Consider the following 24,140-nt stretch of genomic DNA (forward strand, 5'->3'; position numbering starts at 1 on the left):
GCACCGGCCGTGGAGTCACGTGTTAGGGCGTGAGGCGTCTCCCGCCGGGGCGCTTCCTGTCACGGCTGCCTCGGCGGCCCGGGGGCCGCGGGAGGCCTGGGCGGTACCGGGAGGGAGAAGGCCCGGGTCGGTATCGGATCCGCCGCGAGGTATGCCGCGAACCCGCCCTCTGGCGAGGGAAGAGGAGGGGACGGCGGGGGAGATGGAGGCGGCCGGGCAGGGCTGGGCAGGGCGGCGCGTCCTGCCGCGGGAGTGGGGTTCCCGGCTTCGCCTCCCCTGCGCACTCCCTGCCCTCCTCTCTCCAGAGCCTGCGTCTGGGTCCAGCACCACTGCTCCCAGTCGGGTGCCCCCGGAGCCGCAGACTTGGCGGGTCTCGCCGACCCACTCACTTCGTGTCCCCCGTTCAGTTGACCACCCGCCGTACACCCAAGCCACTGAAATCTGATGCCTTGGAGTCACTCTGAGCGCCTCCTCCAGTGCGCGCACAGCCAGTTAATCTCCGAGTCCTGCTGGTGGTACCCCTCTAACTGTGGAGTCGGTCCACTTCTCTCCCTCCCCAACACGGCCCCCACGGTCCCTCAGCCTCTCCCCTTTTCGCCGGGACCGATTCACGATCCTCGGTGTTGAGACGGCTTCCAGCCTGCGTCCTCCCTCCTTCCGTCCTTTCTGCAGCCAGGGGGCATGTTTCTGAATCGCCGACTTCATCCCCTCAAGTCCTTTGCCTTCAGAACCGTGCCCAAACTGCTTTAGGCTTCAGAGTTTTTCTCATTTGCCCCTTGCTAACCTTTTCAGCTTCGCTTGTCTCACACTGTATGCCGCACTAATCCCAGCTTAGTTTCCCTGTGCAAGTCAAGCTATTGTCACCTCAGAACCATTATCAGGTTGTTCCCTATGTTTGGAATCCTATTCCCCTTCCTCCCCTTTAACATGTTCGTGACTCAGCACAGTCATCACCTTCTCCAAGAAGCCTTTTCTCTCTCTGCTGGATAAGGGCCGGCCCTGGGCAGGCGTGGCGCCTGGCACATCCCTGTTTGGGTTTTGTCCAGTGGTAAGGGGCTCTCCACCTTGTGAATGTTCGTTGAGAGCTGAGGGTATGTCACATTCACTCCTGCCCTCCGGGTGCCTAGCACAAGGTCTCATATAGTAGGTCCAGTGAATGGTTGTGAGACCTCGGAGAGAACTAGAATACCAAGTCAGATTTCTCCAGAGCAGAACTGTCCAGTAGAACTTGGTGCAGTAATGAAAATGTTCATTATTTGTGCTGGCCCATGGTAGCCACTAACTGAGGGACAGAAACTTTAACTTGATTAAATTTAAGTATCAGCAGCCACATAGGGCAACCATGCTTAACAGCACAGTTTTAGAGCCTTTCTGAATCCTGCCAAGCTTTACACCCTCCTTGTACTTGGAGTTAATGTCCCTGATCTGCCTTCTTAGGCCACTCACCACTCAACCTCTTGGGTTTAATCCAGATTAAATCAGTTCAGTGACTTTTGATTGTGTCCACTCTCCCCTCTTAACGGTATTACTAGGTGGTCCCCTCCCTTCCATCTTCTCTGTTGCTTGCTTCAGTGCTGTACTTCCAGCTTAGGTATTTCAGCCTTGGATGTTAAGCGTATTAAGCATTGCCTTCTTTCTCTGAATTGGGAGTTTACTAACCACACCTGTTGGAGGGCCGGGCTTGTAAGCTACTCCAGTCTGAGTTTCTTCCACTCCCCACTAGACAGGTATCCAGGCTGCCAAGATGCCAGGGCCAAGACCTCGGAAGGGCCCTCAGGCCAGTGGCCAGGGTGTGGCAGCTGCCAAGCAGGTATGGATATAGTCTCCTTAACGTTCACTTTTGAGTCAGTCTGAGGATAAGGGTCTCTGACAATTTGGGCAAACTGGGTCACCTTTGTGGTTTCCTTGTTAAGTCTAGTGACTTTGAGCCATGCCTCCTGAAGCTGGCAGAACCCATGGAGACCCTCTGGACCAGCCCCTGCCACACACATGTGGAAGCTAAGGCCTGAACCCTCTTGTGTTTCAACCCAGGCTTCCTTCTACAATGGCCATCTCCATGTGAACGACCCAGAGAGTTCAGGAACCACCAAAATTTGGGGTGTTTTCATTGGATCTGCCTGCTCACTTTCTCCCTTTATTTCTTTCGGGCCCAAATTTGAGACTTCTTAGCCTATTGTTACTGTCTTAAAAGAAGCAGGTAAGGGTGGTGGTAGGATAAAGGGCATAGACTCAAGTCACAAGACCTCATTTATTTATTTATTTTAAAATTTTTTGGCTGCACCTTGTGGCACGTGAGATCTTATTATAGTTTCCTGACCAGGGATCACACCTACTCCCCTTGAAGTAGAAGCACGGAGTCTTAATCATTGAATAGCCAGGGAAATCCCCTAAGATCTTATTTTAAATTCTAGCCCTGCCACACTTACAGGGCTGTCTCAGTTTCATCTGAACATGGAGATAAAAATAGGACCCACTTTAGGTAGTATGCTGCTGCTAAGTCACTTCAGTCGTGTCCAACTCTGTGTGACCCCATAGTCGGCAGCCCACCAGGCTCCCCCATCCCTAGGATTCTCCAGGCAAGAACACTGGAGCGGGTTGCCATTTCCTTCTCCAGTGCATGAAAGTGAAAAGTGAAAGTAAAGTTGCTCAGTTGTGCCCGACTCTTCGCGACCCCATGGACTGCAGCCCACCAGGCTCCTCTGTCCATGGGATTTTCCAGGCAAGAGTACTGGCGTGGGTTGCCATTGCCTTCTCCAAGTCAAACTCATAGACAGAAAGTAGAGTAGTGGTTACCCTGGGGGTGGGAGGAGGAGCAATGGGGGAATTGTTTAATGGGTGTAGAGTTTCAGTTTTGCAAGATGGTGATAATAGTTATGCAACAGTGTGAATGTATTTAATGCCACTGAACTCTACACTTAAAAATGGTTAAGATGGTAATTTTCATGTTACATGTGTTTTACCACAATTTAAAAGGAAATAGGATCTACCTCAGGATTTTGAAGATTAACTAAGATAGTCACGTAGGCTGCCAGGTACCCTGCCTGGCAGCTGGTTCTGTTATTGTTAGTAGTAGTAATGGCAGTGTGATCTTACTGGGTCCTTTGTAGAGTCACCAGGGAGATAAGTGTCCCAGGGAAGGCTGTGGTTTCCCTTTCTGCACATTAGGCCCCACAGGGAGCCGCTTAGCTCCTGTGGATTGACTCCTGGGCCAGTCTCCACTCTCTCCTCATTGTATGGTTCATAGAAACCTTCTCTGCTCTCAGCTCGGGCTCTTCGTGGAGTTCAGCCCCGAGGACGTGCTGCTGGGGGTGGAGGAGGCTGAAGACGACGGGGACTTGGAGGCAGAGTTGCTGGCCCTCACTGGGGAAGCAGGGACCACAGGCAGGAAACCAGCGCCCAAGGGGCAGGGTGAGTTTGCCACAGTTGGTGCTGGGACCAGGTGGGCTCAGGCAGGTGGTTGGACGGGCCTTTGTTCACAGCTACGGGGAGCCGCCCAGATCACCTGGTCCTTCTGGTATTCCTGTCCCTTCTGCAGCATTCCCTTTGAGAGGCCATCTTGTTCTGCTCACTTGCCTGTGTGTTGTATGTGGGGAGCTCACTCCTTCCTGGGTTGCATCCTCTCCCTTTGGACAGTTGGAGTCTCTGAGCCTGGTATAGGCTAGGGACTCAGCACAGACTGAATCGGTCACACAATGAGTGCACAGAAATTGTATCAAATGAACAAATAAGTGGTATCTTCCTGCCCAGCTTGAAGAGGACAGAGACCTGAAGCCTTGTGGGGGAGGCCAGAGGGAACCAGGAGCCCTCAGAGAAAGCCGTCTCCCATCCCACATGTCCCTGAGCCAAGGGCAAGGAGAGGACCCTGAAGGGACTGACTGGTCTGGGAGAACCATAGCCATCACTTCTCTCTCAGTGCAAACCTGCTTTGGGTTTGATGAGCCTGGGTTTGAATCTTGGCTCTGCTATTTACCAAGATTGCAATGTTAGGAAAATTAATAAAGTTCTCAGTTTATTCATATGTAAAATGGGGATAATATTACTTTTGGGGCGGAGGGAGTGGTACCTGTGCTGCACGGCATATCTGATCTTAATTCCCTGGCTGGATCCTCAGACGTGAAAGTGCAGAGTTCTAACCACTGGACTGCCAGGGAATTCCTAGTATTCCCTATTTTGTGGAATCATTGGGAAGCTCAGATGTTAAAAATCTTCATGTATGAAAGGTGGCTAGGGGGAACGGATGGCTATGTCTGTGAATAACTGCCATAGTAAAAGGGCTGAGAAGGCAGTAGCCTGATGCCAGTTGGAGGGCCTGGAAAAGTTTCCCTGCGGAGGTGGGACTGTGGCTGTGGAAGGAAGCTACCTGGGTGTATCTGCCAGTGCAGTGGACTGAAGACCATCCTCCACTCCTCGGGAACCTTTTCTGTGGCTCTGACCCTCTGTGACCCTCTTCCCCCAGCCCCCCTGCCTATGGCCCACATCGAGAAGTTGGCAGCAGACTGCATGCAGGATGTGGAAGAAGAGGAAGAGGAGGAAGGGCTGGAGGAGGATGCAGACTTGCTGGTGCGTCTGCCAGGCTGGTGTCGGGGGCTCTGTGGTCAAGCTGTGGAGGAGGCCTGGGTCTGTCCCTCTGTGTGCTGATGTTGAGCCAGTGCCTTGCCTTTCCTGGGCCCTTGTCCTGACATCTGAGCTCTGTACTTGGGGATTCTCAGCTCCAGAGGCTTCACTGTTTTGGGGGCTGTCCCTGATCAGATTGGAAGGGTGTAGGAGTGTTCTGGTAAAGGGGATTTTCAGGCACAGTGAGTGATGCTTGGAAATACAGCTGGAGGAGTGTCCTTTATTCTCAGGTCCTGTTGTGGGTATGATCATGAGGCTCCCAACTCTTGGGATCTGTGTCTCCCCAGACGGAGCTGCAGGAGGTCCTGGGTACAGATGAGGAGGCTGGGGCCCTGGATGGTGATGAGACAGCCAGCCTGGGTGGCCCTGAGGAGGAGAAGGAACAGGAAAACGTTGAACCTCTGGTGCAAGCAGCTCTCTTGACAGCTCCAGTCCCAGCAGCTCAGGTAGGTTCTGGAGGTCTCCAGTGTGCCTTTGGCTGTGTCCTCTGTGCCTATATGCCCGTGTAGAACACACATGGAGCACAGCTTGTCTAGGAACGCTGCAGTAATAACCCTTTCCAGCACCCTCCTCCAGCAGCTGCCCCAAGCCGAGACTGAGCACGAGAAACTCCTTGGTGGCTGCCGGCCTGAAAGGCCTCTCTGTTCTCCCATACCACCCCCCACAGCCATTTCCCGGCCTCCACAGATTGTCTGGACCTCTGTGTCTGCCTCTGACATGGCCTCTGACCTCTCCATTGAGTCTTTGTCCCCCACCTTGAGGCTTTTAGGCCCTCCTTCTCCTTGAATCCAGGTGCTTCGTGTTCTGGGGCAGCTTCCTTGCAAGGAGGGAGTGGCAGGGGCCTAGCCCTGGAGTGGCCAGGCCCTGAACTGAAGTATTCACAGGCTGGAGGGCCCCGGGGCTGCAGGCCCTGCTGGAGGATCGGATCCGCAACTACCAGGAGGCCGCGGCCAGTGCTAAGGAGGCAGGTGAAGCGGCCAAAGCCAGGCGCTGTGAGCGCGGCCTGAAGGTGCGTTGGGCTCGGCTGGGCACCAGCGCTGGGAGGAGTGAGGCTGAGGGTAGTGAAGGGTGAAGCACCAGAGGAGCTTGGTCCAGCAGAGGGGAAGCCACTCCACCAGAATGTGGAGGTGAAGGACCCCTGGCCTGTCTGAGCAGGCTGCAGTCCGTGGTGGCTGGCTAGGTTTCTGGTTCTTTTCTCTCTCAGACACTGGAGTCCCAGCTGGCTGCTGTGAGGAAAGGCAAAAAGATCAGTGAGGATGAGATCCCGCCTCCAGTGGCCTTGGGCAGGAGGCCCCTGGTCCCCCAGGAAACAACTAACAGGAGCCCTGAAGCAGAACCCCCAGCTGCCCCCTCCGTGGAGCCAGGTATCTGGAGACAGTCAGGTCCTGGCCTAGTTCCCAAGGTCAGGGCCCGTGGCCTGCCTCCCCATCCTGCCGTTGTCTGTGGCCATCAGTCACAACTTCCGTAAGACATTCTCGGGCTGGCCAGACCTGGAGGCACTGGAAACCTTCTTTGACCTTGATATTTTCTTTTGTTTCTCCATAGATAACCCCTCCCAGCCTGAGACAAGCCTCTTGGGCAGCCCTGGTATTTCTGCCCCACCCGACTCAGACCCGGACCCACGGGCCCTGCTGTTGGCCCGGCAGAGAGAGTACAAAGTGGCTGCTCTGAATGCCAAGCGGGCTGGAGACCTAGACCGTGCCCGAGAGCTCATGAGGGTTGGGAAGGTATGGCATCTGGTTCGGAGGCCCTGTGTCCAGCCCCTCATTTCACAGCTGTGAGCGGTGACCCGGCCAAGCTTCAGTGAGACTGGTCTGCGGGGGCTTTTCAGCCCAGATCCTTGGGGTTCCCTGGCTTATGTTCCCGCCTTGTTCCTACCACAGAGATTTGCTGCTGTCCTGGAGGCCCTGGAGAAGGGGCAGCCTGTGGACCTGAGTGCCATGCCCCCATCACCAGAGGGTCAGTATCAGGGTGGTGGGGGCAGCCTGCTCAGGCTAGGGCTGGGGCTGGCCAAGCACGCCTACCCATACCTACACCTGTGCTCTGGATTCCCCAGACCTGAAGCCCCTTCCACAGGCTTCCCAAGCCCCGACAGCGCCCTCCGATGCACCCCCGGCAGTGGAGCGAATGCACCCAGTGATGGCCTCTGACATCCCAGCAGCCCCGGGTAGGCCTGGAGACACTGTGGAGTGGGGACCTGGGGGGAGGCAGGCAGAGCTAATACTGTCTCCTTTCTCCTTTCAAGTGGCCCCTGCTGAGCCACAGACAGTGCTGGATGCCCTGCAGCAGAGGCTGAACAAGTACCGCGAGGCAGGCACCCAAGCGCGGGGCAGTGGGGATGAGCGCAAGGCCCGGATGCACGAGCGCATTGCCAAGGTGGGCTACAGCCTGCCTCCTTGACCAGCTGCTGTCCGTCTGCTCCCTGGTCTTTGAGTCTTCATCTTGTCTGTGTGTCTCTGGAGCTCTTGCTGTCTCAGGGCTCTCCTTCCTCCTGGGGCTGCTGTCTTCATCTTCCTCTTCCTGCCTCTTGCCTGAGTGGAGCCTGTGACCGCTGCCCACCATAGGTCCCTCCCTCCCTTCTCTTGCAGCAATATCAAGATGCCATTCGAGCCCACCGGGCGGGACGGAAAGTTGACTTTGCCGAGTTACCTGTTCCTCCAGGTAAGTGGGGTTTGGCCTGGGGGCTCATGAGGTCTCTGAGCAGGATGGAGGGGAGGGAGAAATGATTTCTCACACATCAGCCTCTACCCTGGGGGAACTACCCATCCCAGCCATGCCCAGGAAGACCCCAGTAGGACCCACAGCAGCCTGATGCATCCTCAAGGCTCCCTGAACCCTCTCCCAGTGTCTCTCTCCTGCAGGATTCCCCCCTATACCTGGCCTGGAGCCCACCGTGGCTACTGAGGAGGATATGATGGCAGCTACTTTAGCAGCTGCCCAGAAACTGGCCTCCGCAGAAGATACAGCCCCAGTAGAGGAAGAGGAGGATAACAACAAGGTTTGGCTGAGGGCCCACGACTCCAGGGACTGGTAGGGGGAAACAGCCGATGAGGGGTAAACCCAGACATTGGTGTCCATACTAACAAGCCCAGCAAGGTAGATATTTTTGCTTTTATTTTATAGAGAAAAATACATGGGCCAGGGCACCCAGCTAGGAATTAACAGAGCTGGATTCAGACCAAGGTCTTTCTGACTTCAGAGCCCAGTTCAGTCCCCTTTCCCCTCCTCTCTCACATTGGGAGGTTAGTGCAGAGAACTTTTGAGACTTCTGGTTCTAAGATTCTCTAGGGTCCATGAGAGAAAGCCATTCATCTCAGGTCACACAGAGAGTAGTACAGTGTTACAAAGAGAGCCTGAGTCAGGGAGCTGCTATGGCCAGGGTGGGGAACAGAACCCCTGTGACAGCCTCCTGGGCACCTGCAGGATGAGCCCCCAGCCCAGGCCCCAGTGGCCAAGAAGCCAGCACAGCCTCTCGCCCCTTCTTCGCGGTCCCTGCCTGAGCCCAAGACCTCGAGTTCTAAGGAGGTGCTGAGTCCATCTGGTGAGTTGGGGAGAAGAGGGATGGAGGAGGGAAGGCTGTAGTGAGAGGCGGTGTGGCTCTCACCTGTGTCCCCTCCCTCCAGCACGAGAGCAGCTTGCCCTGCTGGAGGCACGGAAACTGCAGTACCAGCGGGCAGCCCTACAGGCCAAGCGTGGCCGGGACCTGGAGCAGGCCAAAGCCCATCTGCGGGTGGCCAAATCCCTCGAGGCTCAGATCACCCAGGTGCGAGCTGGCCGCCCTGTGGACCTCTCCAAGGTGAGTGTCGCCTGGTTAAGCAGCAGGACTTCTCGGGCAGAGAGGTGGGTGGCAGTCTTGATGAGCAGGACTGTGAACAAGGTTGCTTGGAGGAGGGGGGACTTGAATAGGATGTGGTGACAGCTGAGAACTCTTTTGCTTATGTGTCTCCCTGTCACATGACCTCAAGAGAGCCCCGGGGGCCTGCCTGTGGTGAGAGGTGACCAGGCCGGGCAGGGCCAGTGAAAAACAGAGCATTGCACTGGGATAGGATGGCAGGCAATGAGTTCCCATCACTTGAGGCTGCTGGAAGCTGGAGAAACATTTAGTTTAGATTTCTGGTCTGTTTGGCTCAGTAGAGGAGTAATTTGACTCTTGAGGGCCCCTGAGGGGCCTTGTGACCTGGACAGGTACCTTCACCCTTAACGGATGAGGAGGGTGACTTCATCCTGATCCACCATGAGGACCTGCGACTCTCTCAGAAGGCTGAGGAGGTGTATGCCCAGCTACAGAAAATGCTTCTGGAGCAACATGAGGTCAGTCCTCCCCTTGCAGTGCCCATAGCCTCTTCTTGGCGAAAGGCAAGATAGGGTTCCGATTCTAGCTCTTCACCTTACTGGCTTGTGAGATCTTGGGTAAGGAATTTCTCTTCTCTAAACCACATTTTCCTTATCTGTAAAATAGGATGATTACTACCCCTCTTGCCAGGCTATGAATTTCAAACAACAGAGTGGAGGGGGAATTACCTTGAAGATGGGAGAAAGACGTGTTTGAGGAGTATTTGTATATTTCGGTGTATCTATCTGAATGGCTGCCTGCAAGTCTGGTTGCTAAAGTGATGAGGATTGGGTCATTTATTTTTCTGGAGTTGAGCTGTAGGAGTTGCTTGTATATTTTTGAGATTAGTTGTTTGTCCGTTGCTTCATTTGCTATTATTTTCTCCCATTCTGAAGGCTGTCTTTTCACCTTGCTAATAGTTTCCTTTGATGTGCAGAAGCTTTTAAGTTTAATTAGGTCCCATTTGTTTATTTTTGCTTTTATTTCCAATATTCTGGGAGGTGGGTCATAGAGGATCCTGCTGTGATGTATGTCAGAGAGTGTTTTGCCTATGTTCTCCTCTAGGAGTTTTATAGTTTCTGGTCTTACGTTGAGATCTTTAATCCATTTTGAGTTTATTTTTGTATATGGTGTTAGAAAGTGTTCTAGTTTCATTCTTTTACAAGTGGTTGACCAGATTTCCCAGCACCACTTGTTAAAGAGATTGTCTTTAATCCATTGTATATTCTTGCCTCCTTTGTCAAAGATAAGGTGTCCATATGTGCGTGGATTTATCTCTGGGCTTTCTATTTTGTTCCATTGATCTATATTTCTGTCTTTGTGCCAGTACCATACTGTCTTGATAACTGTGGCTTTGTAGTAGAGCCTGAAGTCAGGTAGGTTGATTCCTCCAGTTCCATTTTTCTTTCTCAAGATCGCTTTGGCTATTCGAGGTTTTTTGTATTTCCATACAAATTGTGAAATTATTTGTTCTAGCTCTGTGAAGAATACTGTTGGTAGCTTGATAGGGATTGCATTGAATCTATAAATTGCTTTGGGTAGTATACTCATTTTCACTATATTGATTCTTCCAATCCATGAACATGGTATATTTCTCCATTAGTGTCCTCTTTGATTTCTTTCACCAGTGTTTTATAGTTTTCTATATATAGGTCTTTAGTTTCTTTAGGTAGATGTATTCCTAAGTATTTTATTCTTTCCGTTGCAATGGTGAATGTAATTGTTTCCTTAATTTCTCTTTCTGTTTTCTCATTATTAGTGTATAGGAATGCAAGGGATTTCTGTGTGTTGATTTTATATCCTGCAACTTTACTATATTCATTGATTAGTTCTAGTAATTTTCTGGTAGAGTCTTTAGGGTTTTCTATGTAGAGGATCATGTCATCTGCAAATAGTGCGAGTTTTACTTCTTCTTTTCCAATTTGGATTCCTTTTATTTCTTTTTCTGCTCTGATTGCTGTGGGCCAGCAATGGGCCACAGATCTAAATAGACATTTAGACCCAAAATGGGCCAAAGATCTAAACAGACATTTCTCCAAAGAAGACATACAGATGGCTAACAAACACATGAAAAGATGCTCAACATCACTCATTATCAGAGAAATGCAAATCAAAACCACTATGAGATACCATTTCACACCAGTCAGAATGGCTGCGATCCAAAAGTCTACAAATAATAAATGCTGGAGAGGGTGTGGAGAAAAGGGAACCCTCTTACACTGTTGGTGGGAATGCAAACTAGTACAGCCACTATGGAGAACAGTGTGGAGATTCCTTAAAAAACTGGAAATAGAACTGCCTTATGATCCAGCAATCCCACTGCTGGGCATACACACTGAGGAAACCAGAAAGGAAAGAGACACGTGTACCCCAATGTTCATCGCAGCACTGTTTATAATAGCCAGGACATGGAAGCAACCTAGATGTCCATCAGCAGATGAATGGATAAGAAAGCTGTGGTACATATACACAATGGAGTATTACTCAGCCATTAAAAAGAATACATTTGAATCAGTTCTAATGAGGTGGGTGAAACTGGAGCCTATTATACAGAGTGAAGTAAGCCAGAAGGAAAAACACCAATACAGTATACTAACGCATATATATGGAATTTAGAAAGATGGTAACGATAACCCTGTATACGAGACAGCAAAAGAGACACTGATGTATAGAATAGGCTTATGGACTCTGTGGGAGAGGGAGAGGGTGGGAAGATTTGGGAGAATGGCATCGAAACATGTGAAATGTCATGTATGAAACGAGATGCCAGTCCAGGTTCAATGCACGATGCTGGATGCTTGGGGCTGGTGCACTGGGACGACCCAGAGGGATGGTATGGGGAGGGAGGAGGGAGGAGGGTTCAGGATGGGGAACACATGAGAAATAAAGGAATAAAAAATTAAAAAAAAATAAAATAAAAAATAAAGTGATGAGGAAGAAGAGGAATGTGCTAAGGGAATTTGGGGGAATGGCTATCCCCAGTCGAGGAAACAGCAAAAACTTAGTGCAGTGGGACTTGGGAACAGTGACCTTGGGTTATTATGTTGGAGAAGGAGAGGGGGAGGCTACAGAAGGTTGGGGCTTTCAGAAGTCAGGCCTTGAAGGCCAACTTAGCTGGGTCCTGTTCTGGACCCTGGAGTCACTCTGAACCCCCGTTTTCAGAAGTGTCTGCTGTTCTCCAAGCAGTTCATGCACCAGGGCAACGTGGCCGAGACCACACGGTAAGTGCAGGGCTGGGCCAGAGCTGTGGTAGGAAGCAGGAAGTGAGCGCTGCTGTGCTGACGTGCACACCTTTTCCTGTCAGGTTTGAGAAGCTTGCTCAAGACCGCAAGCAGCAGCTTGAGATCCTGCAGCTGGCCCAGGCTCAAGGCCTGGACCCTCCCAGCCACCACTTTGAGCTGAAGACATTCCAGACTGTGAGGTGCCAAAGCCTGAGGGAGACCGTGGCTCCATGCAGGACTGGGCAAGAGGCTGGGAGCCAGGGGTGGAGACTTGGGCCCCTTGAGTGAGGCTGCTCAGGCTTGGCCCTGACATAGGCCCTGGGGCTGGAGAGGGGCAGGACGTGGTGCCTGCTCGTGAGGAGGGGCTCGGAGCTGTGTGGTCGCTGGGGCAGGAGCCCTGTACTAGGGTCACAGACCGAAGCCTTCACTCCAGCTCTGCTGCTCAGACTCAGACAGGTTTTGCCTCCCTGAGCCCACCCTCCTCTTGGCCGCCACCCAGCTGGATAGGCAGGCATTGGAAGAGGGAACCTTTTCCCACTGCTCTCCTTCACTTTGCTTTCCTTGCTTCCTGGCTCTAGGATCTTTGCAGAACTCAACAGCACAGAAATGCATCTGATTGTTGTCCGGGGAATGAACCTCCCAGCCCCTCCAGGTAGCCCTGGGGCCACCCCTGCTCTCTTGTCCAGACACTCCAGCCCTGGCCAGTAGGAGGCACTGGCTCTCCCTCTGCGTCAAGTGCTGGGGCTCCTGGCTACTCCCTGTGACCCTGACTCCTCCTCCTCCTTCCTAGGGGTGACCCCTGACGACTTGGATGCTTTTGTGCGGTTTGAGTTCCACTACCCTAATTCGGTGAGGTTCCAGTAGCGGTAGGGTCCTGTGAGCTCCATCTTCCCTTCCAAGGCCCTGTGCTCTTTTTCTCCCCATCCCTTGGTCTCATCCCCTTTAGGGGTCCCTTCCCTCAGCACTGATGTAAACCAGAGCTCCTGGGCCTGTATCTCTGTTTTTTTCAAGCTGTCCTGACTTCTCTCTTCTCACTGCTTTAGGACCAGGCTCAAAAAAACAAAACAGCTGTGGTGAAAAACACAAACTCTCCAGGTGAGGACCTACAGGAGGGCTGCTTCCTCCTCCCCTCCCCCTCTGATACCTGTGTGCAGCACTTGTGTCCAGAGTACTTTCAGATCTATTATCTTACTTGGTCTACTTATCTTGGGAGATGAAGGCAGGTATTACTACTACTTCTCGAATGTAGTTGGGGAAGCTGAAGCTCAGAGAGGTAAAGGGATTTGCCTAGGGCCTTAAAGCAAAGAGGTGGTGGAAATGGGACTTGAGGCCAGGAATCCTGACTCCCATTTTGATATGATCTGCATCTAACAACTGTCCAGGTGAACTTCAAAGCCAGGATTTGGATGCTCTACCTCCCTCTGGTGGCAGTGGCTGTGAATTGCAGGCAGAAAGACGGAGTGGAGGCAAGTGGGCCAGTTTCCACGTGGTCAGGAGATCCCTGTGAGCCAAGTCCCTCCTTCTTCTTTTCCTCTTGCAGAATTTGATCAACTCTTCAAACTAAATATCAACCGAAACCACCGGGGCTTCAGGAGAGTGATTCAAAACAAAGGAATCAAGTTTGAAATCTTCCACAAAGGGTGAGGGCCCATTGCTCACACGGCCAAGGGGCTGGGAGGAAGGATTGGCTTCTCTTGGTGCCGCTGCCCCTGCTTCAGTTTTCTTGTGCTGGTTTTAGCCAGCTCATTTCTGCTGTCCTTGCCCAGTCCAGTCCTCTGCTGACTCTTGGCTTTCCAGATCCTTCTTCAGAAGTGACAAGCTGGTTGGCACAGCCCACCTGAAACTGGAGCGGCTAGAGAATGAGTGTGAGATCAGAGAGATTGTGGAGGTAAGATGGGCAAACCGGAGGACTTGGCCAGCAAAGGGCAGCATTCTCTGAGTATCAGTCCCTGTCGTAGGTTTTTGATGCCTGTAAAAATATCCCTAAGTGTGCTGTAGAGTATGTGCTATTCCCATTTCACAAATGATGAAATACAGAGGGTCTGAGAAAAGTTCATTGTGTCAGAAAGGAAGTAGCTATATTCTTTCCATAACACTCTGAGCTGTTCATGCTCCCTTGAGGGGCCTGGTCGTGGCTGTCAGTGTGGCACACACAAATTCCTAGGTATCTGGGAGCAGGTTTTGGTTGAGTCAGTTGTGGCAACATGATGAAGCAGAAAAAACTCTGGACATAAAGTTGATAAGGTATTTCCAAGGAGGGACCTACCAGAACACAGCTAGTCTGCTTAGGAATCACCCCCAGACAACTCCTTAAGCTGCCCTGAACTCACTGAATTTCAGAGGGATGTGCCCCTGACGATAGCAACTAAGATCCACAGAGAAGGGTCTCTGGCAGAGCTGGGCCCAGACGTTGGCTGGTGCCTTCATAGGCTGAGGCTTTTCCTGCTGCATTGCCTCTGCCTGCTTGGAGAGTTGTTCTTATATGGGGCCTGCTTTGTATCAGCCCGTGAGGTTGGTCAGACTTCAGAGCCTGAGACACTGCTTTCTCCAGCTGCCTCTTCTCCTGCACAGGAGGAAGGAGCACCGTGGGTGAAAAGGCAGGCGTGTCCTGACCTTGCTGCACAGTGGACCGTGTGACTGTAGCCCTCAAGCCATCTGTGAACCAAGGGTTTGGGCTCAGTGGCTCTCAGGCTGTGCCTTAAAGCCAGAGCATTTCTTCTGGGAGTTGCCATGTAGGAGTTGCCAGGGGACTGTGGGGGAAACTGAATAAGCACAGCTCTAGATTTCTCACCTCCACTTCAGAGCACTGGTGCTTATTTGGACTGATGTATTTTCTGAGACTTACCTAAAACCACAGAACCCAAACAGCAGGAGGTTGGGGTTGTCCTGCAATGGAGACTCTTCTGTTGACATGCAGGATACTTGAGCTCCTCTCTCACCTTGTGAGCCCAGGGAGCTGCCTGCCCCCACCCCACCTCTCAGTTACCATCTCCCTCTCCGCGGTCCTCACAGGTGCTGGATGGAAGGAAGCCCACTGGGGGCAAGCTGGAGGTGAAGGTGAGGCTGCGGGAGCCTTTGAGTGGCCAAGATGTGCAGATGGTCACCGAGAACTGGCTGGTCCTGGAGCCCAGGGGCCTGTGAGGTGGGCAGCTCTCTGGGCCCTTAGAACTTCTGCCTGAGCCCCATGGGAACCCTTCCGGTACTCGTATCTAAGGAGAAAACCCAGGAATTTCTCATCTGTGAGGAAGACCAAGAGGCAAAACTGTTGGGTTGGGCTCAGGCTGGTTCATGATCTTCAGTAGAACTGGGGAAGGAAGTTAACCCCCCCAGGTCTGTTGTCAGGAATCCCTTCCGAAAATCTACTTGTACACTCACTGCAGTTTAGACTTCCTGTGCTTTGTGCAACAGAGGGTCGACGGTGGAGTGGAGTCAGGCCAGCGACTCTTCTCCAGCTTTTTCCCCTGGGCTTTGCTGGCTACCGAAGTCTGTGTACATAAAGGAGACGCTGCCACACAAGCACCAAAGACCTGTTAAGCGCGTGCAGTACTGACCGCGGCTCTGGGCTTTCCTGCTGCTGGCCTCTCCCCAGGCCTCTACCAAAGCAGGCTGGATTCCAGGATTTCCCCCTCCCTCTCTGAGTAGGGCAAGGACAGCCTCACTGCTCTGCCATGGAGCCTTGTAACCAACCCCTTAACCCCTGCGAATCAACTGTTTGCAACTTGCCCCAGCCCCCCATTGCACCATTTCTAGACGTGCCTTTAAAAGATAAAACTGTAAGGGATAGGAAAGCTCGAGTGTGCTCTGGACCCCCTCCCCCACAGGGTGGGGCGGGGTTCTGTGACTGCAGGTGGTCAGCAGCCGCCTGGCCCACACAACTCAGTTGACCCCAGCCCTGCCTGTGCCTCGTCTCCTGACAGCTGCTGCTGCTGCAGCCTCCCTGCTTCCCAGTGCTCTTGGTGGACTTTTGTTCAGGACTGTGTGGTGGGAAGTGAGAGTAAGGTTATCTTGAGTTAGGTCCATGTACCTGAGGCTGAAAGACTGTTAACTGAGGAAGAAAGAAAAAAAATTTATATATATATATATATATAAATAAGTAAAATGTAACTGATTTTATTTAAGAAACTAGGTCTAATTCATTGTAGGGGATTTACGTTCTCACAAAATAACCATCAAAGTCTTAAACAAAAGCCCTGCTCCTCCATGTCACTGCCCGCCCCCGGCCCCCACCCCTGTCACTTTTTAAAAGCCAGGGTGGCAGTAACATTTGTTAACTGACAGAAACTGCAGCTATGGCTTCCTCTTCAGAGACAGGGCAGGAGAAGCCTTGCCTCTTCATCTAATCACCTAGGGAAATCCCTAAATTTCTTCCCAAGAAATTCTTTGGATTTATTTTTGTGAACAGATGGAGATCAAGGAGGGATTTATATCAATATTTGCAGTAGATTTAATGTTCAAAACTGCAGTAGTCTACATCTCTTAGAAATAAACTTTAACACCCCATCTTTACCCCCCTTCTCTTTGAAACATGAACAAAGCATTCCTGAAGATAGTATTTTAAGGCTCTACATGAAGCAGATACATTCAACTTACTGATGATTGTAGTCCTGCAAACATACAAGTTTGGGATTGAGCTTTTGTGTGTGCGTCTTTTTCTGGGATGCAGCTGGACCACACTTCCCTGCCCTTAAGAGCAGAGCTTATAGTGTAACAACAGGGACAGCAGATAACTTCTGAGCACTAGAAAGCGTCTAGTTAATCTTAAGGCTGATCTTAACTTACTAAAAATTCCATAGATGTGAGACTTAACACTTAAATGCAGTTGTATCTGTGTGTCATACGAGCAGCCATCTAGAATGAAAAGGAGGGCTGTCAGCCCTCATAAGGTGGCCTAGAGCAGAGAGGGAAGCCGAAGCAGGTTCCTGACTCAACCTAGTCTTCCTCCCAGGGTTTGTAAGTGCTAAGAAGTGCTTGAAGTTTCCGACCAGTACCAGGAATGTCTAAACTCAGTTGTCTGTTAGAAATTGGATAACAAGTTTTTCTCTGTGGTTCAAAGATTTCCCATCATAGCCTGTTCAGTTTCATTCTGCTTCACTGCCTTTTGCTTTTTGGAAACCAGAACCTCCAGGCTGAGAGAGGCAAGGCGAAGCCGCCCACTGGACTTACAGACTGAGGTTCTTAAAAGGCCTTTGTTGTAGCCCAGGCATGCAGGGGTCACTGGCATGGGAGGAGCCTGCCCAGCCTCATCTTGTGCTAAGATTTATCCAAATTCAGCAATTCAGCAGTGCAGATTAGTGACTTGTGGGCAGTTGGGAACCAGCCACAGCCCAAATGATTTTTAAATTTTAAAATTTCTTTTCAATTGTATAGGACATACTTTCTTCTGAATACAATAGGAAGGAATTTATCTTAGCATCAGGAAGTCTTGCTCACAATTAAAGGGCAAACTAGTTTGCATTTTATTACTTTCCTTTCTCACGGTTCTATTCTGAAACCTACATTGTTGCTTCCCAGTTTTTGAGTGCTTGTTTTCCAAATATTTGTGGGCAGTTTTTAAACACTCTTCTACCCCTTGAGGCAGCTGCTTTGAAGATGAAACTGTGGGGCTGAGGCTGGCAGAAGGCAGCGCCAGGGAGCTCGCATCTGGTTCAGTTCCATCACAGATGGATTCTTCCCTTCTCTCAGCCTCAGCTTCCCAAGCTCTAAAATGGACATTCTCATTCTTATGCTCCTTTTCCCTTCTGGCTACGTTACAGTCCTCCAAGTCCCATTACCGTCATCATTAAAATTATTTCAGCATTATTATTAAAACAAACAACTATCACAGACTTTTTCTAGAAACAGTGTTCAGCAGATTTCTTACTGTCTGAAGTGCATTAAATGCATAAATTATTCCCCAAATGACTAGTTGTGATAGAAGAAAATTTAGTTGGAAATTAGGAGCTCACCAGCAGTCAGGAACCAGTGTAGATGAGGGAAGACACTAGATGGGAACTTACACAGGGCAAAGTTCAGTTTATCTATAGCCCTAGAGACCAACTGTAAAGGAAAGGAACTTTGAATATTTACTGGAAGGACTGATGCTGAAGCTCCAATACTTTGGCCACCTGATGTGAAGAGATGATTCATTGGAAAAGACCCCGATGCTGGGAAAGATTGAGGGCAGGAGGAGAAGGTGGTGACAAAGGAGTAGATAGTTCAACAGTGTCACTGACTCAATGGACATGAATTTGAGCAAATTCCAGGAGATACTAGAGGACAGGGGAGCTTGACATGCTGCAGTTCATGGCCTTGCAGAGTCAGACATGACCGAGCGACTGACCAACAAGAGTCCAGTAGGTGCTCAGATACATGTTGATTTAAAAAAACTGGAGAAACTACATTGCCTAGCATTTGGTGAGAATTTGGTAATTTTTTAAAAATGTATTATCAGAATGGCAGTTCTGTTCCTCATTATAGGATCTCTATATCTCAATCTGAGTTTACATTATAGAAGAATCTGCCTTATTTAGAAACATGATGTTTCCAGTTCTATACAGCATACAGTGTACAAAAACAAAAGTGAAACAAGGGAAAACAGTAAACTAGCCTTGGCTATCTTATGTCCAATTCCACAAGATGATTTCATTAAATATAAAGGACATTTTATGCAATTGAGAATGGACCCAACTCTGCAAGGCCAGAGTCTGTTCTTAGAATATAAAGGTTTGCACTGATCTGGAAGAAACGTGTACAACTGCAAGGTCTGTTTAGCTGAGAAGGAAGAAAGGTCATGCCTATAGGACAGAACCAAGAGAGCCAGCCCCTGTAGAAGCTCCAGTTTAGACCAAGCTGGATGTTGGACCCCAAGTTCCTACTACGCCTGTTAACAAGTGCATCCTGCGCCTGTCAGCTTTAGGGGGTGACAGTCCAGGGCTTGGTCCTCACAAGCTGGTGTTCAGTGGGCACCCGTTCTTTCTTTGGAAGCTCCCTGTCTATGGGAAAGGTTACAATCCCAGCCCTCTGTAGCCACCATCAGTGAAGCCTATGAAGAGGCAGATGTAGAGTGTGAATTTTCCCCTCTGCCCCAACAGAAGAGGGATAAACCCTGGGCTTCCCCAGTGGCTCAGCAGTAGAGAGTCCAATGCAGGTTCAACCCTGGATCAGGAAGATCCCCTGGAGGAGGGCATGGCACTCTTCGAGTATTCCTGCCTGGAGAATCCCATGGATAGAGGAGTCTGGCGGGCTATAGTCCATGGGGTCACGAGAGTTGGACAGAACTGAGCGACTAAACAAAAACAACAGACACCTTTGGGCCTCAGAAAACAGCTGCTAACCTAAAGGGAGTTCCACAGCCTGTAACTGCCAAGTACTAGGCCTGGCTCCAGCCACTGGGGAGCAGCCTGTCACTGCCTCAGGCCTGTACTACCTTCTCAGAGATTCTTGGAGCTGTGCTTTCACTGCAGAGGGACCAGCCTCCCGCTTGGCCTGGGGTTTTAGACGATGCCAGTGACAAGGAAGTGAGCTGCCTTACAGCAGTGTTTTTCAAACTGGGTTGTGAAATCTATTTGGTCTGACTAAAATAAATTTTTAATTAAGGAGAAAATGATCAGAATGCATCACATATGTCATAGGTAAAACCAAATCTTGGCTTCTAATACCACTTCCACAAAAAAAAACCACCCAGCTGATTCCAAGGCTGGGACAGGGTAAGCACAAGATGGCGCTGGGGCATCTTGTTAGGCCAGAAAAGGAAGTGTTAAGAAACAGGAGCATGTTACAAGGATGTGGGACCTTACCTAAATAATGAATTAGAACCATTCAGAGAGTAATCCCAAGTCCATAATGAAAGTTAATTAAATGAATAAATAAGAAAGAAGGGCTTTGGGAACTTTCTTGGCAGTCCAGGGGTTAAGACTCCATACTTCCAATGCAGGAGATGCGATTTCAAATCCCTGGTTGGGGAACTAAGATCCCACATGCTGTGCAGTGCAGCACTCCCTCGGCCACACCCCTCTCCCCCGGCCACACCCCTCTCCCCCAGCCACACACACACAAATTAGATAGGGGCATTAAAGTGAAAGTGAAGTGGGAGTCACTCAGTCATGTCTGACTCTTTGCAACCCCATGGACTGTATAGTGCATGGAATTCTCCGGGCCAGAATACTGGAGTGGGTAGCTTTTCCCTTCTCCAGGGGATCTTCCCAACCCAGGGATCAAACCCAGGTCTCCCGCATTGCAGGAGGATTCTATACCACCATTAAACTTTCATATACACACACACACACACACACACACACACACATAAAGAAGTGTTGCTTACAGGTAAATCAAGTGCAACTGATAAACAAGAAGTGCTGGAACTGAACAGTCTTGTAGCCATCATAGTAAAAGATCTATTCAGGCAAGAAACATCAGAATGCTAAATCTAAGGGGACATTTCAATGAGTAAGATCTCCACATGATCAGAGTATCTCTATACAAACCAGTTACTTGTTCCAAGAGGGGAATATCCAGTGGAGAAACCAGACAACACCCTGACCAGGTAAAAATTTATCATCAATGAGGGGCAGAAGGACATATCCCTAAGCGACCCACGATGTGATGTCCCAAGAAGGACACAACATCACTTGGGTAGGATTCTGGCCAAGAATGCATAATTCATCTAATTCTGAGGAAATACCAACCAAATTAAAAATGGGACATTTTATGTTAAATGAGTTGGAGGAACCTATATTCACCAAAAATATCAATGACATAAAAAAAAAAAGGTGAGTCATGACAGAAACTTACCATGTCTGATCTAGGCTGGAAGCTTCACTGGACGCTGTGAGGGACGTTACTGGACAGACGCTGGGTTAAAGTGTCAACCTGAAGTGGAGCCTGTCCCGTGGTGATGAGGATACCCTTATTTGTAGGAAGTCAGCATTAACATACTTAGGGGTGAAGGACTTTAATGTGTGCAATGTACTTCTTAAGTGCCTCAGTTTTTCATGGAGAGAGAAAGGAACACTGATAAAGCCAACAAGTTAATCTGTAAATAACAGGTGAATCTGGGTAAAGCATACATAGGTGTTTTGTGTGTGTGTGTGTGTGTAACTTGCCACTTTCCTGGAAGTTTAAATTATTTCTCAATAAAGTATTTTTAAAAATACCTCCAATGTGGAGAGCCCCCAGTGGTCCAGTGGTTAGGCGGGACCTGGCACTTGCACTGCCGAGGCCACAGGATTCAGTTCCTGGCCAGGAAACTAAGATCCTGTAAGCCATGTGGGGACGCCAAAAATAAATAAAATGCCTCTAGTGTGTACTCTAACTAGAAACGTCTTGGGTATAACCTGTCAGCTTTCACAGAAAGGTCCAGTTCGGTGTCTGTCATTCAGTCTGGCAGGTCTTGAGAGAACCTGAACTTGGCTTTACTATTCAAGTGACCTCATTTATACCAAGTCGCCCGTCTTTGGATAGAAGAGAGAGAATCCTTTGGGTCTTTGATTCACTTCATGAATAATCTAGGGGGAAAAATACCTAAATGTGACTTCGTGAGGTTGCTGTAATGTATCTGGGACAAGATCAGTGTGAAACTGTCCTTTTTACATCAATTCTGTATAAAGAGTTCAAGACTGATGCTTCATTTTTTTATTTCCCTTCTGCCCTCCCACCCACCCTTGGTGATGGCTGTACCCATTTGAGCATTTCTGAGCACAAGACCAAAAGTAAGTCTTAAAACAGAGGAGCAGAATTCTTGTCTAAACAGTAACAGAAGGGGATTAGCTGCAAGGATAGCATAACTGTTGTGCAGTAACAGAAGCTGCCCAGATCTTCTTGGTGGACAATGCATAGAAGACTTAGAATTATGGAACATCTGTCCCTCCACCACCCCTTCCCACCCCTGTCCCCCAAACCCCAACTCCCACCCCACCCCCCATTAATAGTGTTAACAAAAGCTTAATTTTCCAGTTCTAAAGTGCAAATGATTTGGGTATGACTGCTGTTGCAACAGGTCTGAACAGAAAACAATGAAGTCCTCTCTGTCTACGCGATGTTTTCCAGAATATAAAAGATGAGTTCCATGACGATGGGGCCCTCACTGAGCTGGCAGGCCCCTCCATGGATCACCGGCACCAGAGCGCTGTCCAGATCGTTCATGTACTGCGAGGGAAGGGGCTGGCCATTGCTCCCTGCTTGATAGCCAACCTACACCGTGGAAAGAAGGGGATGACAGGTTACTGGACAGAGAAGATCTCTCCAGAAGGCTGAGGGCCAAGGAGGCTGAGCAGGAAAGGAGATGTCCTTTCTGGCCAGGGGCTAGACGCTGGCAGTAAACACAAACTTCTCTTCCTTAGAACTGTCACGTATCGTCCTATCATATGTTCATCCTGCCCCTAGCACCTGGTAGCTGTGAGATGTTGGGCAAGACCATTAACCTGCTGTGGTCTCAGTTTCCCAGGAAGGGAGGCTGGGGCACAGAGAGGTGTGGAATGTCAGCAACAGTACATAAACCTTTGGGTGTGGAAGTTAAAATGAGAAATATACTGGGTAAACTCCCTAACACAGCAGGAACTGAACACCTGTCCTTCCGTCCATTTCTCCATATACCATTTTTTAAACACCTACAAACACAAGAATTCAAGCATGAATGTAAACAGGGCTCCTGCCCTCAAGGGCCCCAGATATTTAGTAGAAAAAAAGTGCTGGTCTTATTTTATGTGAAGTAATTCTCTCTCCAGTCAAGATTATCAGTACCATTTGGGAAAGGACTGTAATACTCATTTGTATTACCCTGACATGCTTAGTAAAGCATTGGGCAAGACCGTAAGTAGAAAATAACTATCTGTTGATTGATGACTAGTCAAGAAATGGAGCTAAACATACGACCTTTCACATTTTCCCTGATAATAACACAACTGCATCAAAGCAGGAGCACTGGCGCATGTCACAGGGATCTAAAATCCAAAAGAACGACTTCCCTGGCTGTCCAGTGGCTACAGATCTGCACTGCAAATGCAGAGAACCCCAGGTCGATCCCTGGCCAGGGAACTAAGATCCCACATGCCTCCCCAAAACAATAAAAAATAAAATCCAAAAGAAATGTAGAGAGATGAGAGTGCTTGGCCATATGAAAGAGGCACTGGGACAAGGAAGTGAGGGCAGGCTGCACTTAGACTGGACTGTGACTACACAGAGCGCACAAAAAGGTTAATAAGTAAGACAGGGAGGGAAGTCCGGCCACAGGAGAGCCGCACTGACAGGAAAACTACTGGGGAAATGGTTCAAGTCACATCCAGAACTAGCATGGCAATGTCGGCAGTAAAAAACACAAGAAGTGGAACTGCAGAGACCAGCGGAAGCCTGCTGTAGTTGGGCCAAGAAAACAACAGGAGACGGGACAGCCTGGGACCTGCTCTCTAAAGGAGGCAGGGTGGCCCCTACGTCATTCACACAGGGGCGGCAGGTCCTCACACTTCTTACCCCACACCAGAAAGAAAGGTCCCTGCAAGACATTCAGGCGAGGAAGCCAGAGTTCACATGGTTCAGAGACAGACCAAGCAGCACATCCAGCTGTATTACCAACAGAGGGAAGGCCAAAGACTACATCCGGTCAGGCCCAAGGTGCAGAGACTTGTACTCTGGGTTGCAGGAAGAAAACTCATGTGTCAGAAAACAGACACTGCCCAAGACCTGCTTCAAAGGCTGAGATTCTTACCTGATCTGAGTCAAGTGTCACACGAAGTCCCAGTTTTGTCATTCCATCTTCCTTCAGAAGCTTCAGGTGGGGACACAGAGCAAGACAAAAGGCCTTGGCAACATGCTCCGTTAGTCGGCTGTGATCTGCAGGATCACTCAGGCAATTGTGCTGGTCATCATTTTCTAGGAAAAACACCTGTTCCCCAAACCAAAGAGACTTTTAAGCTTGTGTCCAGGGTCTGTGGGAAGAAATGAGTGCACCAGCTCATGGGTATGCGTACCCTGACTCCCTGAGACATGCGGGAAGACCAGACACATGGACACCAAGAAAAGCAGGGCACTGACATCTCACATCGAAGAAACAGCCTCTGCCTCTCACAGTCTCTGCATCCACAGGGTGGTAGCTACCACTTACTGATCTCCCTAAAAGCCACGGCCGCAGTCGTAATGGTACATTCTGTTCAGAACCGGGAGAGGCTTACGTTTTACACTGTGTACTTCTAAAAGGACTCCCTAATATGTGGACAACTTTCTAAAGGAAATGATCTTAGAATCTAAGAGAACAGTCCTTATAGATCACATTACCCAACACCTGCATATTACTGCTCACTCATAGGAGGGCAGGCACTTGCTCAGGGCACAGGTGAGAATCTGCGTCTTTTGCTTCTCATCACAGAGCTCTTCCTACCACATGGCTCTGCGACTGCTGAGGTCAGAGCTGTGTCACTGTCTGTGAACTGAACACCGTGCTGGTGCAGGCGGAAGCACAGCAGATCTGGAACTGAGACCTGAGTCCTATCACACAGAGGAGGGTC

General features: G+C 49.8%; 2 protein-coding genes across 5 annotated transcripts in view; one reads left to right on the forward strand and one right to left on the reverse strand.

The window, feature by feature from the left end:
• Positions 1-19: 19 nt before the first annotated feature.
• Positions 20-21,264, forward strand: CC2D1B (coiled-coil and C2 domain containing 1B). Its single transcript, XM_024990139.2, has 24 exons — positions 20-149; positions 1,724-1,810; positions 3,264-3,408; positions 4,457-4,560; positions 4,902-5,064; positions 5,499-5,623; positions 5,819-5,978; positions 6,160-6,341; positions 6,498-6,573; positions 6,671-6,781; positions 6,860-6,990; positions 7,203-7,275; positions 7,476-7,612; positions 8,038-8,155; positions 8,238-8,410; positions 8,800-8,925; positions 11,609-11,667; positions 11,751-11,867; positions 12,246-12,319; positions 12,458-12,516; positions 12,711-12,762; positions 13,208-13,307; positions 13,465-13,555; positions 14,680-21,264. The coding sequence occupies exons 2-24, from the start codon at positions 1,745-1,747 to the stop codon at positions 14,806-14,808; spliced, it is 2,571 nt and encodes an 856-aa protein (XP_024845907.1). The 5' UTR covers positions 20-149; positions 1,724-1,744; the 3' UTR covers positions 14,809-21,264.
• The window catches only part of ZFYVE9 (zinc finger FYVE-type containing 9), a 118,234-nt gene continuing 110,181 nt past the window's right edge, over positions 16,088-24,140 (reverse strand). For all 4 annotated transcript variants that reach the window (XM_024990134.2, XM_024990137.2, XM_024990136.2 and 1 more), the window contains 2 exons: positions 23,345-23,521; positions 16,088-21,834 (listed from right to left, as the gene is read on the reverse strand). In XM_024990134.2, the coding sequence (XP_024845902.1) occupies positions 21,673-21,834; positions 23,345-23,521 (339 nt within the window). In that variant the 3' untranslated portion in view covers positions 16,088-21,672. The remainder of the gene's footprint in view (positions 21,835-23,344; positions 23,522-24,140) is intronic.

This window comes from Bos taurus, chromosome 3 (genome assembly GCF_002263795.3).
Source record: "Bos taurus isolate L1 Dominette 01449 registration number 42190680 breed Hereford chromosome 3, ARS-UCD2.0, whole genome shotgun sequence".
In the NCBI taxonomy this organism is placed as follows: domain Eukaryota; kingdom Metazoa; phylum Chordata; class Mammalia; order Artiodactyla; family Bovidae; genus Bos; species Bos taurus.

Coding starts and splice junctions, on each gene's coding strand:
- CC2D1B (XM_024990139.2), top strand. CDS start 1,745: ATGCCAGGGCCAAGACCTCGGAAGGGCCCTCAGGCCAGTGGCCAGGGT. Junction 4,561..4,901: donor AGGAGGATGCAGACTTGCTG/GTGCGTCTGCCA, acceptor GTGTCTCCCCAG/ACGGAGCTGCAGGAGGTCCT. Junction 12,320..12,457: donor GAACCTCCCAGCCCCTCCAG/GTAGCCCTGGGG, acceptor CCTCCTTCCTAG/GGGTGACCCCTGACGACTTG.